The sequence below is a fragment of the Callorhinchus milii genome, unplaced genomic scaffold (assembly GCF_018977255.1).
Source record: "Callorhinchus milii isolate IMCB2004 unplaced genomic scaffold, IMCB_Cmil_1.0 Scaffold27, whole genome shotgun sequence".
NCBI lineage: Eukaryota > Metazoa > Chordata > Chondrichthyes > Chimaeriformes > Callorhinchidae > Callorhinchus > Callorhinchus milii.
The window spans coordinates 4,275,076-4,289,137 of record NW_024704768.1 but is presented as its reverse complement, the minus strand read 5'-3'; the positions used below and the strand labels follow the sequence as shown (position 1 = coordinate 4,289,137).

General features: G+C 53.8%; 1 protein-coding gene across 1 annotated transcript; it reads right to left on the bottom strand.

Annotated features, from left to right (window-relative positions):
• Nucleotides 1-1,399: 1,399 nt before the first annotated feature.
• Nucleotides 1,400-8,212, bottom strand: LOC103173957 (natural resistance-associated macrophage protein 2-like). The gene is made up of 11 exons (XM_042344220.1): nt 8,117-8,212; nt 7,163-7,269; nt 6,642-6,712; nt 5,998-6,065; nt 5,297-5,452; nt 4,752-4,910; nt 3,962-4,048; nt 3,044-3,163; nt 2,204-2,353; nt 1,928-2,001; nt 1,400-1,613 (listed from the first exon to the last, which is right to left on the bottom strand). Exons 1-11 carry the CDS (start codon nt 8,153-8,155, stop codon nt 1,442-1,444), a joined length of 1,203 nt encoding a protein of 400 aa, XP_042200154.1. The 5' UTR covers nt 8,156-8,212; the 3' UTR covers nt 1,400-1,441.
• Nucleotides 8,213-14,062: the final 5,850 nt, after the last annotated feature.

Genomic DNA, 14,062 nt, shown 5'->3' with positions numbered 1-14,062 from the left:
CACACGAGACACAACACACGCCAGATTCTCCCCTGAAAATATAGGTCACAGTTTGAGTGGTCTCAGATATGTTTCAAGGCTCTAAATGACCTGCCTCTGCGCTCTCACCTCTTCCCTACCGCCATTGTTAAGCGCTCCGAGACGCTACCTGGCGTGAACGGCCCTGTTGCTGTTATTGCAAGCGAGAGGACTCGGGTTCAATTCCCGGGCGGACGGGTCAGGGCGAAATCTTAGGCAAGTTTCCTTACTCCACACACGCGCGCGCCTCTGTTTAGGAACCCGGTTGTTAGTCGATTGGCGGATTGCTTTCCGGGGGCAATAATCCCTCCAAAGAAGTAATGACAATAATAATAATTTGGTCCCTCGATCCACGACTGTTTGTGGGGACGCTGCTGTACGCAATTGGCTGCCGCGTTTCGCCCCAAAAATACAGTCACTACACTTTACAGTGCATTCTGTGAAGCGCTTTGAGACGTCTCAAAGACGTGAGATAAGGCGCCGGATCAAATGCAGGATTATTATTGTTATAATATCGGCATTAAAAGTAGCTAAACGCCACAATGATTTGGTCTCAGATTGAAAACATTCCTGTTTAACACGCGGCAAAAATTTCACAACCGTCTTGAATCCCATGTGAGGAAAGACAGGTTGGGGTTAATTACAAATCCTCCGCCGTGTCCCCATCAGCAGGCTTTCGCAATAAGCTAACCGCTCTCACGAGACGCACGGGCTCAGCCGCGCTCCCCGACACACCCACAAGCGCACACCCACACGCACACCCACACGCACACCCACACGCACACCCACCCCCCCACCCGCTGCGTCATTCCTCAGTGATGATCTGCAGCCACCACACCGCTCCGATCACTCCCCCAAGGTGTCCGGTTCATCAGGACTCCCATGGCGATTAAACAAAACCACATCTAGAAACAACGACAACAACAAGTTATGTTTGCACAGCGCAGCGCCTTTCACGCTGCAAGTGGAGGCCGATTCGATGGCAGCTTTCAAGAGGGAATTGGATAGGTAATAGTAGTGGTAACAACACTGGTAATGATAATAATAATAATCCTTGCATTTGATTTAGCACCGTGTCACCTTGTCAAGACGTCTCAAAGGTGCAGTGACTGTGCATTTTCTGGCTCAAAAGGTTCTGGAGACGGACAAAATGTGCAGGGCTTTGGGGGTAAGAGCGGGGTGAGTGAGTGGGACTAGTTGGGGTAAGAGCGGGGCGGGCGCGGGCAAGATGGGCCGAATGGCCTCCTTCTGCGCTGTAGGATTCGATCATTCAGCGGCGCCCGTCGGGAGGACATCCTAAGGGGTTGGATGGTCAGGGATTTGGACCTGAGCTGGTGGTTGGGACCGGAAGGGGAGGGGAGGGTGTGTGGTGGGTGGGGGGGGGTTTGGGGGGGCGTTGTTGTTGTTGTTACGGAGACAGAGGTCAGTGCCGGGAACTCACCAGGTACAGTACAAAGCCCACGTACATGAGTCCAAGGATCCCAGCGACCGCATAGACGACCGGGAGCCCCAGGTTGATCACGTAATCGATCACGAAGTACAGGTTGATGGAAAGGATGAGAAGGATGATGGCAGCTCCGAATATCTTCGATACCCTGCGAAGGATCAGGAGAGTAAAGGATCCTTTGTGTGCGACCGCATCTGCCACTCGCGCAATAATCGCAATTGTATTAATAATAATAATAATCCTATTATTGTTACAAATAAATAATGTTTTTAAGGATAATAGTACAAGTAATAACTTGACCCGGCGCCTTCTCACGCCTTCGAGACGTCTCAAAGCGCTTCACAGGATACACTGTAAAGGGTAGCGACGTCTCGAAGACGTGATAAGGCTCTGTGTCAATCGCAAGGATTATTATTATTATCATTATTATTAAATAACAAAAATAAGAAGATTATTACTTACAGACCATTGACAAATTCCTGCATCAGTGACCCCAGACTCGTGAAGGTTAATATTGGAATTAATGCAAATGGAAGCTGGAAAGAAGAAAGAAGAAATCCTATATTATTATTATTGTTATGATAATTACTACTAATTTTATTGTTATTATCTTATCATTATACATTAAATTTGGAGCCAGGCTCCGTGCTCTTAACTATTAATACTACTACTAATTATTAATATTATTAATTTATTTGTAGCTTATTTATTCCTGTCTGACGCCGAAGCCCTGGTGACCTGTAAACTCATCAGCACGTTCAGGAAATCATTCATTCCTGTCAAGGTCTCGACGTCCTGGAAAATGGCGATCAGTAAAGTGGGGATAATCGCAATGGTCCGAGTGAAGACCACCCTCGCGAAACGAGACCACTTTAGATTCAGGAAACCCTGGGAAAGCAAACGAGAGGAAGAGAGGAAGATCTTCAGTCGTGACCTACAAGAGGGGAAGGAAGGGGAGGGGGGGGGGGAGGGGAGGAGGAGGAGGGAGGGAGGGATTGGGGGGAAAGCGTGACCGAGTTTCGGGGCGTAGCGGCTCGAAAGCCCGGCCCCCGCGACGCTGGAGCGGAGGGGACGAGGGGCGAGCAGGAGGACGGAGGGAGCCAGTCGAGCGGAGGCAGCAGGTGTTGGGTTGGGTGGGGGGGGGGGGGGGGCGGTGGGGTAGGTGGGAGTGGGGTAAGCAGGTCGATCGGGGAGGGAGGGAGGTGCCAGGGAGTGAAGGGATTTGCGGACGAGTGTGAGAGGAGCTTGACAGTCAATCCAGTTGGTGATGGGGAACCAGTGGAGCTTGGCGAGGGGCTGGTGTGTTAGGGGTGTGTGTGTGGGGGCGGGGGGAGGGCGGGGGGGGGGGCGGAAGGGGTCGGAGTTTAGTGTGGGATCTGTGGCCTTGTTTATTCACCGCCTCACGCTATTTTGACACAGCGACCCACTTACTCTCCACTTACTCTCTGAACGTTGATGTGTGTGTAGTGTGTGTATGTGTGTAGTGTGTGCGTGTGTAGATGACCCTTCACCTGTGTGTGCGTGCGTGCGTGTGTGTGTGTGTGTTCTCAACAACGCCACAGAGGTAACTTGGATTACCTCCATGACGAACTGGCCTGTGTACGTCCCTGTCATGGTCGAACTCTGCCCCGCAGCCAGGATTCCAATGGCCCAGATGTAGAGGGTGGCCGGACCGAAGAAACAACCCAACACAACCCCCTGTAGGGCACACACACAACACCAACGTCAACGACAACGACTTTATTTACTGTGCCCTCCATGCAGGGCAGGGCCTCAGGTGGGGGGGGGGTGCGGGTTGGGGGGGGAGGTGCCATAAGTACGGTCGAAGAGGAAGGTCTTTGGCGGGAGGGCCGTGGTAAAGGGCAGAGCGGGGTGGGTGGGGGGGGGGGCAAGGCGGATGTCAGTTTCATAGCTTCCTGGGTGCGTTCACCTCCATCATCATCATCGTCATCATCGTCATAATATTAACCCTTGCACTTGATACAGCGCCTCATCGGGTCGTTGAGACGTCTCGAAGCGCTTCACTGAATATCTTGTCAAGAGTAGTGACTGTGTGTCTTGCGGGCGAAACGCGGCAGCCAATTGCGCGCAGCGACGTTCCCCACAAACAGCCGTGGGTTGGGCTGACCACGTTTTAAGGTCATTTTTTTTTTCTTTGGAGGGGTTTTTGTTATCCCCGGAAAGCGATCGACCGATCAACTAACAAACTAACTAACTAACAACAACAACAAATCAACACGTGTATAGCGTCTTTCACGTCTTCAGGAGGATGTCCCAAGGACATCCCGGACAGCCAGGGATCCAGTCGGCCGCAAAATGGCCGCTGATGGTGGAGCGAAGGGGACAAGGGACACACAGAAGGCGTGAGCTGGTTCGATGAAGAGGTGCGGGGCGGTGGGGGGAGGTGGCTGGTGTGTGTGTGTGTGTGGGTGGGTGTGTGGTCGAGGGGTGGTGTGTGAGCCGGTAGGGTATCTGTTGCGTTTGGCTTGTACTCACCCCTTTGTAAATATCAACCTCCAAGGTCTCGTTGTTGAGCGGGAAGAGATGTGCGTGCTGCCGGCTGTTATTGGCGCACACTTCGTACTACAAGACGAAGAGAAGAGGAAATTAGTGATAGAGACGTCGTCAGATTGGGCCCAGTGGCAACTCTCTGGCCTCGGGCTCAAGACCCCAACCCCACACACCTCAGGTCACACTGTCTAAGCTGAAATCCCCTTTTTTGGAGGGATTGTTACCCCCGGAAAAGCGATCCGCCAATCGACTAACAACCGGGTTCCTACTTACCGCTGGTAAACACAGGCGCGCGCGTGTGTGTGTGTGTGGGTGGGTGTGTGTGTGTGTGTGGGTGGGTGGGTGTGTGTGTGGGTGTGGGTGTGGGTGTGTGTGGGTGTGTGTGTGTGTGTGGAGTAAGGAAACTTGCTTAAGATTTTGCCCTGTCGTGTCCCGCCCGGGAATCGAACCCGGGTCCTCTCGCTCTAACCCCCCGGACTCCATATAGGATAATATATATATGATACTACGCTGGAACAACAACAATTACATTTACACAGCGCTTTCCACGTCAGGAGGGGCGAGGGGCAGGGAGGGTGGTGGGAGTAAGAGGGTGGTCGAAGGCACCATTGGTCAGAGAGGAGGGTCTCGAGTCGGGCCTCGAAGGAGGCGAGGGAGGTGGGGTGGGGGCGAGGCGAGGGACTGGGGGATGGAGTTCCGAAGGGCGGGGGCAGAATGTGGAGGGTGGGTGGGGTGGGGTGTGGGCGGGGGAGTGAACGAGTCCGGCCCGACTCACCACTTCCTCGTTTGTCTGCTCGTAGAACGCTTCGGCAAACACGGCCACGATGAAGACGTTGATGAGGAAGGAGACGAAGAGGGCGATGCAGGCTTCGATGAAGAAATAGCGATTTGCTTCTCTGACTTCTTGCCTCTTTGTTCGGTTCACCTCCCTGGACTGGGAACAACGGGGAGATCCGTTCAGGGCAGAGCGACTCGCTCAGGTCTACCCCCTCTGCCCCCTTCAATAGCGACAACAACTGGCATCGATTGCCCCTCGCGCGAGGTGGGGTGGGGTGGGGTCCCCGGAGAGCTTGATAATAACGACGATGATCATAATATAATAATGATAACAATCCTCGCGTTCGACACAGCGCCCCATCACGCCGTCGAGACGCCTCAGAGCGCTGCACGGGATACGCCGTAAACTGGAGCGACTGTGCGTTTTGTGGGAGAAACGGGCGGTGCAGCGAGCGACCAAATTTAGTGGGGTGGGGGGAGCGTGCTGGGGCTTGTCGGCCAGGAGACCAGGGGGGGGGAGAGAGAGAGAGAAGAGGCACTGACTTTGACGAGCGCGGAGTACAGGTAGATGTTGTGGGGCATGATGACGGCTCCCACGATGCCCACTGCCTGTTGCAGTTGCTGAGGCCCACAGCCCTCGCAGCTCGGGACAAACATTCCCTTCAGCAGCTTCCCCTGGTTCGGCTGCACCGTCACGTACTGCGGAGAAGGGGACAATAATCACCACAACCTGTCCTTTACGTCGCGGTTGGAGCTCTTGTCTCGCAAGCGAGATGACCCCTTGGCTCTCAATCACACGCGCAACACGGCGCCTCTCAGGACTGGAGGACGTCCCGAGGCGCTGGACAGTCTGTTTCGGACCCGAGCTGGGGGTCGGGATCGGGGAGGGGGGAAGGCGGTGTTGGGGGGTGGGGATGGGGGGGATGGAGCAAGAGGGTGACCAAAGGCACGGTTGAAGAGGAGGGTTTTGAGACAGGTGTTTGAAGGAGGTGAGGGTGGGGGGGAGAGGGTGGGGTGGGGTGGGGCGAGAGGGTGGGGTGGGGTGGGGGGAGAGGGTGTGAGACTCCATATGATGGAATAGAAGGATGTGGGTGAGGGGAATTGAAAGAGTGGTGGAACGTATACCCTGGCACGGACTGACTGGGGCGACATATAACAACAACAACAACAATAGCAACAACAACGTGCATTTATATAGCGCCCTCCAGGCAGGGTAGCGACCCACAGCGCTTGAAATGGCTCACCTCGTAACCGAATGTCACAGCCATGGCTGTTATAAGGAGCCCAAAAAAGGCTTCCAACTTCCTCAAACCTGTGAAAGAAAGCGTTCCTGTTAGACATAAATCAAGCGATGCTGATGGCGCCCTCGCACTGAGCAGCGAATCCTCCCCCTCAGCTCCCGTTAACCCCGCAGCCAAAGCACTAACTAACTAACTAAACTAACTAGCGGGGAGGGTGGTCCCAGCTGGACAAGCAGCGGGAAAGCTTGGCCAGACAGCGCTCTCTCTCTCTCGGTCAGTGGCCGAGCTACGTGTGGGTTTAGACTCCAGCAGTTACCCCCAACGCACACTCTGGGGTCTCCCCCCACTCCCCCCCAACCCTTGGCTCTCGCCAACCTGCGCCTAATACTCTCCGGAATTAGGTAAGCGGGCGGCGTCCCTCCAGGGGGAGAGAGAGAGAGAGAGAGAGAGAGAGAGAGCGCATTCCATCCCAACCACCGCTCTCTGGGGTTTCCAGGTGTGGACGGGAGGTCTGGAATTCTCAGTTGGGTTTGGAGACTCTTAAGCGACGGTGACGGGTTTCCGTGTGTGTGTGTGTGTGTGTGTCCGACACAAAATAAAATTAACATTGAAAGTGTCGACGGCAAAAGATAATGGCCGAAACATACCGTATTTGTCCAAAAACAGGAAGAAAAAGGTGTCTGCGATTGTGATCAGCACTCCAGCCCAGAGAGGGATCCTGAGCACGGGGAACAAGAAACATTAGGAAGATCTCCAACGCCCTCTCCTGTTTATACTGGGCATCCGCAGACTAAAAAAATACACAGTCACTACACTTCACAGCGAATCTTGTTCCTTCCCTCGCCAATTTGCGCACGGCAATGTCCCGCAAACAGCCAGGAGGGGCCGCGCTGTCCCAGGGCGCTCGCTGCTGATGGCGATGGGTTTCTGCGCGCGTGACCCCCCAAAAAAGTGAGTGACCAATTATGTTTGGGGTGGGGTGTGATTGTTGGCCTGGACACTGCGAGAGAGAAAGAGAGAGAGAGAGAAATAGAGAGAGAGAGGAACTCCCTTCTCTTCGCCAATATTCTTTTAACTGTGACAGTGAAGTGGTTCTCCGGGCTCTGGACTGTAGGAGGTGGTGGGGGGTGGTTGGGGGTGGGGGGGGGCGGTAAGAATAGTCCTTTACCTTCCAACAGACAGGAGATTAATAGCGATTGCTGATCCTATGACCTCCTGCATGTCTGAGCCAATGATGGCCAACTCCACCATCAACCACAGGAGGATTCGGGGAGCCTGAAACCATGGAAACCATAGACAACAACTTGCATTTACATAGCGCCCTTCACGAGGGTTAGCGCCCCGGAACGCTTGACATTGTACCGCACGGAAGGAGGCCATTCGGCACATCCTGTTCCGCGCTGGCCCCTTTAAGAGCGATCCTTTCAGTCTCATTTCGCTCCCCAAAGCAGACATTTAAATAATAATAATCATTATAATAATATTAATCATCCTTGCATTAGATATAGCACCAGTGTGGTGTGATGGTGTGATGGTGTGATGGTGCGTTATATCATAGGATATACTGTAAAGTGTAGTGACTGTATATTTTGTGGGCGAAACGCAGCAGCCAATTGCGCACAGCAGCGTCCCCACAAACAGCCGTGGATTGAGTGACCAAATATCATTATTTATTTACTTTGGAGGGATTATAATCCCCGTAACGTGATCCGCCAATCGACTAACAACTGGGTTCCTACCTACTGCTGGTAAACAGAGGTGTGTGTGGGGGTGGGGGGGGGGGGGTGGGGGGGGTAAGGAAACTTGCCTAAGGTTTCTCCCTGTCCTAACCCGCCCGAGAAGCGAACCCGGGTCCTCTCGCTTGCGAGGCGAGGGGATCTAACCCCTGAGCCACAGGGACTCCAGAGCCCGTGTGTGCTCAGGCCCCTACGCCCCGAAGCTTTGGAAATCTCTCCCCGAAATCCCCCCGCCTCACCCCCTCCCTCCTTCCCCACTTTTAGATCACGCCTGAAGACCTTTCCTCTTCGACCGTGCCTCCTCCCTCCTTCCCTCCCTCCCTCACCTCCTCAAAGCGCTCCGGGACGACCCGGGTGGGCGTTTGACGAGCTGCGCCGGCACTTACCTTGGCGTATCGCTGGTAGCACACCTCGGCCAGCTGCATCCCAGTCACAACCCCCAACCGGGCAGAGAGTCGCTGCAACAACAGCCCCAGGACGGTGGCCAACAGCAGGACCCAGAGAATCTGAGGCGAAGACGGACAAACTGTTTGCAGTTGACGCTGACGACTTATCGCCCGGTGGAGTGGTTCGCTTCAGTGAGCGCCCTGGAATACTGCAGACCCTCCTGGAGACCGCACCCCCCACCACCACCCCACCATTTGTGCAGCGATGCGGAGGCGTTCTAAGACGTACCTTAAACCCCGCCACGGCTCCCGACTGCAGGTCGGACTCGATGTTCCCGGGGTCCAGGTAGGCGATGCTCATCAGAAACCCGGGTCCCGTAAACGCCCAGAGCTTCCGAAAGCTAAACCGACTCTGAACGCCGAGAAAAGCCGAAACAAACCAAAACAACACGGGTGACTTAGGGTCCACATCCGCGCCCCCACCACCCCCCCACCCCCACCCCCACCCCACACCCCTCCCTCCTCCATAGCCCGTAAGTGTTATAATATGTTTCTGGTATTGTTTATGCCGCCGAATATTGTGTCACTCAACCCACGACTGTTTGTGGGTGGAGGTGGGGGGGAAACGGACGGTCGCTGGGGGGCTATCGGCTGCCGCGTTCCGCCCCCAAAACGCGCAGTCACTACGCTTTACAGCGTGTCCGGCGAAGCGTCTCGGAGACGGGATCGAGCGCCGGGGTCAATTGCGCGGATTATTGTTGATGGTGTTTTAAGGGTTTACCGAGTCGTTGTTTGGGATTTGGATTTTTTCGTCCAAATAGGTGTGGAACACCAACTCCGGGGGCGGGGGAGACATCGTCATTGTTCGGATGCCGCTGTTCTTTGTCGTGTCGATGAGATTGGGGGCTCCGTCTGCAAAACAACAACAACGACGACGACGATAACGAGGCATCACATTTACACGGCCCCTTTCACGTCGGGAGGACGTCCCGAGGCGCTGGGCTGGACAGTCAGGGATTTGGACCCGAGCTGAGGGTGGGGATCAGGGTGGGCATTGGGGGAGGGGGGGGGGCGAAGGTTGCTGTGGGTCGAAGAGGAGGGTCTTGAGACGGGCCTTGAAGGAGGCGAAAGAGGGAAGGAGGGAGCGAAAGAGGGAAGGAGGGAGGGAGGGAGGGACTGTGGGATGGAGTTCCAAAGGGTGAGGCAGAGAGGTTGGTTACAGGCAGATGTGTGTGTGTGATCATTTTATTATTATTATTATCATTATTATTATTGTTATCAACTGCTCCCAGTGAAATTTTTCTTTGTTTGAATCCTATCAGATGAAGGACATCGTGTGTCTGTCTCCCTCTACTCTAACCCCCTTTCCCTGTTCTCTCTCCCTCTCTCTCTCTCTCTCTCTGGTGTCTGCGCTGGTGCTCTCTGACTGAAAGCCCGTGGTGGGGCAGGTAGGGTGGGGCGACGTGGAGTTGGCAAGTGTTGGGCGAGCGAAGGGAACACGTTGGGAAACACCAGGGTTAAGTAACGGAGATGGCAGTGTCTGAAACGGAGAAGATGTTTGACATCAAACAGGGAAGAATGTTGGTTGCAACACCTTCTGTTGGGCTGAATGCCAGACAAAGACTACACAGCACCGTCAAACCGCTTTACAGCGGATCCCGTGAAGCGCTTTGAGACGTCTCAACATCGCGATTAGTATTTCTCCCAAAAGAATACAGACAGAGACACAGACACAGACACAGACACAGAAAGACACAGACAGAAACCGAGACAGAGAAAGACAGACACAGACAAACACAGACAGAAACAGACAGAGACAGAGACATAGACAGACAGACAGACAGACAGACACAGGCACACACACAGACGCACAGACACACAAGCACAGACAGACACGCGTGCACACGCACACACTGGCTGACACTGATGGACAGAGCCCTGACTGTCACACTGTTTACCCGTTGACTCTCTCTGCTCCTGATCTGTGATAAACTGAATCTGACGGAGCTCCACATCACCTTCAAGAGACGGAAAAGGACGAGTGAACGAGAGGCAGAGAAGGTGCAGACGGCGGAGAAATCAAAATCCTTCCGTTCGGCCGGCTCCGGCCCCCGTTCGCCCCGCGCTCCCTCCGCCGTGCCTTCAGCCACCGCACTACCCCCCGAAACACTGTCCCTGTCTCCCTCAATCCCTCCGCCTCGACCCCTCCCTCTCCCCCTTTCAAATCCCACCTAAAGACCTTCCTTTTTTGACGGTGCTTACGGTCACCTTCCTCCCTCCCTCTCTCCCCCGGGCTCGGGGTCAGACTCCGCCACTGTCCAGCGCTCCGCGACACCGCCCCACGTGAAGGGGACGCAGTGTAAAATGCAAGTTGCTGTTGTCGTGGTGGAGGCACTCGGGGTTACCTGCTCTCTCTGACTTCTCCTGATCCGGGGCCATGGTGGAGCCACTGTTCCTATCCCGTCCTCTCCGTCCGTCTCCTTCTAACTTTGTCCTGGAGGTGAGCGCGAGCACAGAGACGGACACAGACTGTATGAGGTTCATAGAGGGCGGAACGTTAGTTCGATTGGAGGCATAAAGAGAGGTGTGGGTGAGTGCGTGTGGGGGGTGTGTGTGGGGGGGAGTGTGTGTGTGTGGGGGGGGGTGAACAGAACAGAGCAATGAATCATCAGGTGTAAAAGCCAACCACAATCTGGTATGAACATAACAAGTGCTGTGTGCAATCGGCTGCCGCGTTTCGCCCACAAAATGTGCAGTCGGTTCGCTTTACAGCGTATCCTGTGAAGCGCTTTGAGACGCCTCGAAGCCGTGATGAGGCGCTGTGTCGAATACAAGGATTATTATGATGATGAATTTAAAAAGAAAACTGAACTGACTGAGTTTCATAATAATAAGAAGAATAATAATCCTTGCATTTGATGTAGTGCCTTATCACGTCTTCGAGACGTCTCACAGAACACACTGTAAATGCTCCTTTACACTACCACTCCTGATAGCAATCCTTACAGTTGCCCCCAACGCACACTCTGGGCTCCCCCCAAAAGCCTTGGCTCTGGCCAACCTGCGCCTAATACTCTCCGGAATTAGGTAAGGAGGGGGCGATCCCTCCCGGGAGAGAGAGAGGGAGAGAGAGAGGGAGAGAGAGAGAGAGAGAGAACGCCTTCCATTCCGACGATCTATCCCTGCGGATTCCATGTGTTGGTGGGAGGCAGCGAGTTCTCAGTTTGGTTTGGTTTGGAGACCTGTTAAGCAACGGTGATGGGTTTCCACGTGTGTCAGACACCCACCCGGTTGACCCCACCCCCCTCCCCTCCCCACCACCACCCCACAACCCCCAAAAAAATTGTGGGATGGGGTGGAGGAGACAGACATGAGGAGAGCAAAGTATACAAGGTATACAAGGTAGAGAGAGAGAGAGAGTGTCGCAAGTCCTTTGGGTGAAGTTGGGTGAAGTTGGGGGTGAGGGGGGGATGGGGAGGGTAAAAAATTCAAGTGTTTGGCATAAAACGGGAAACCACAGATTTCGACAGATCTCTGGCTCGAAAGAAACAGCCAACGCAGCGCCGTAGTCCCAGCGCTTATGAGAACACGTCCGAAATTACCAGCGATCGTGTGATTTGCTCTTTCGGGAACTTCCCCAAAGTAAAGTTCTGTTTTCGCCTTCCGGCTCAACCTCGGTCACAGGCAACATTTTGTGTGTGTGCGCGCGTGTGTGTGTGTGCGCGTGTGCGCGCGTGTGTGTGTGCGTGTGTGTGTGCGCGTGTGTGTGTGTGTGTGCGTGTGTGTGTCCTTGGCTGGGAATCTTAAAGCAGGAGGGATTTTGAGAGGACCCGGGTTCGATTCCCGGGCAGGACAGGTCGGGGCGAAACACACACACATACACACACACACACGCACGCACACACACACGCGCCTTCTGTTTACTCGGCAGTGAGTAGGAACCCAGTTGTTAGTCGATTGGCGGATCGCTTTTCCGGGGGTTAGAGGGGAGTTTGAGAGGGATTAATGACTTACTGCTAAGTAAACAGAGGCGTGTGAGCGTGTGTGTGTGTGTGTGTGTGTGTGAGTGTGTGTGTGTGTGTGGAGTAAGGAAACTTGCCTAAGGTTTCGCCCCTTCCTGACCCGCCCGGGAATCGAACCCGGGGTCCACTCCGGCTTGCGAGGCGAGGGGGGGTCTAACCCCTGAGCTACAAGATTCCACTCGACTGCCATCTGCGCTCTGGTTTCACATTATATGTCGCTACGTCTCTAATTCTAGTGTCTCCTTCCCCTAATGCGTTGATGATGATGATGATAATAATAATAATAATCCCTGCATTTGATGGAGTGCCTTATCACACGCCACGCAGCGTTTCGCCCACAAAGTACGCAGTCACTACACTTTTACAGTCTATTCTGCGAAGCGCTTTGAGACGTCTCGAAGACGTGATCAGGAGCTGTACCGCAACCCATCACCGTGCTTAAGAGCATCCAAGCCAGCGATCCGCCCGGGAGTTAAATGCCCCGAGTGACTGGTCTGCCCTTCCAGGACCTATTTGCAATACTTAACACTGTGGAGATCCCCGTAGCTCAGGGGTTAGACTCCTCGACTCGCAAGCGAGAGGACCCGGGTTCGATTCCCGGGCGGGTCAGGTCAGGGCGAAAGTTTTCTTACTCACCCCCACACACACACACACACACAGACACACAGACACAGACACACAGACACAGACACTCGCCTCTGTTTACCAGCAGTAAGCGGGAACCCGGTTGTTAGTCCATTGGCGGATCGCTTTCCGGGGCTAATAATCCCTTCAAAAAGAAAATTGGTCCCTCGATCCACCACAGTGTGTGGGTCATCGCTGCTTGCAATTGGCTGCCGTGTTTTTGTCCACAAAATACACAGTCACTACTACACTGCACAGTGTATTCTGAGAAGCGCTTTGAGACGTCTCAATGACGTGATGAGGCGCTGTAGCAAATGCATTATTATTATTATTATTATTATTATTACTTCCTGCACGTGTTTATGCCACAGGTTCTGTGACTGATGTGGTAGACACCCGTGTGAGTTACTCTGCCCTCACTAACCCTATCGGCCTTTCCTCCGTACACGAAGTCGAAAGTGTCGGGAAGCAACGAACTATTTACTGCATTCCTACTGACTGACGCAGGTTTATTACCAGAGGCAAATCACTGCCTTTACAACAGCGCAAAGTGCACGGATTTCATCGTAATAATCCCTGCATTCGACGTAGCGCCTTATGCAGACGTCTCAAAGCGCTTCACAGGATAGGCCGTAAAGTGCAGTGACTGTGCTTTTGAATAGATCCTCTCACACTCGTCTTCGAATCCCTTCAGACCCTGACACCTCCCTACCTCTCCGAACTGCTTACTGACCCCCCCCCACCACCCCCCAACCCACCAGCCGCTCCCTCCGCTTCTCCCGCGTGAAAACTGGCTGCCATTTTGGTTTTACAACAAATACGCAGTCACTTCACTCTTCGCTTGAATCACCCCAAGTGCTTCGAGACGTCTCAGCCACCTGATAAGGCGCTGTATTAGACGTGAGGCGTACGATTGGATGTGTGGAACTCTCGTTAACTTGTCCTTGATACCGATTCACGTGATGAACTTGCAAGTCAACCGGTTCAAACCCGGTCTATACAGATCTGAGCAGGAATGTTAAGTGCTGTTATGGTTATTACTTGATAAGGAAAAACAGCAGGTGCACAATTGGAGTCACCAATATTTGTGTTGTGGTGTGTAAAAAAGAGTCAAAAGTCACAATCTGTGCAGTTGGTTTGAAACTCCGTGGGCGTCCCACGTGGTTAGAGCGCTTGCCTTGAAAGGAAGAGGGGCCCGGGTTCGATTCCCGGGCGGGACAGGACAGGACGGGACGGGACAGGGCGCAACCTTAGTAAACCTAAGTTTCCTTACTCCACACACACACACACACACACGCTC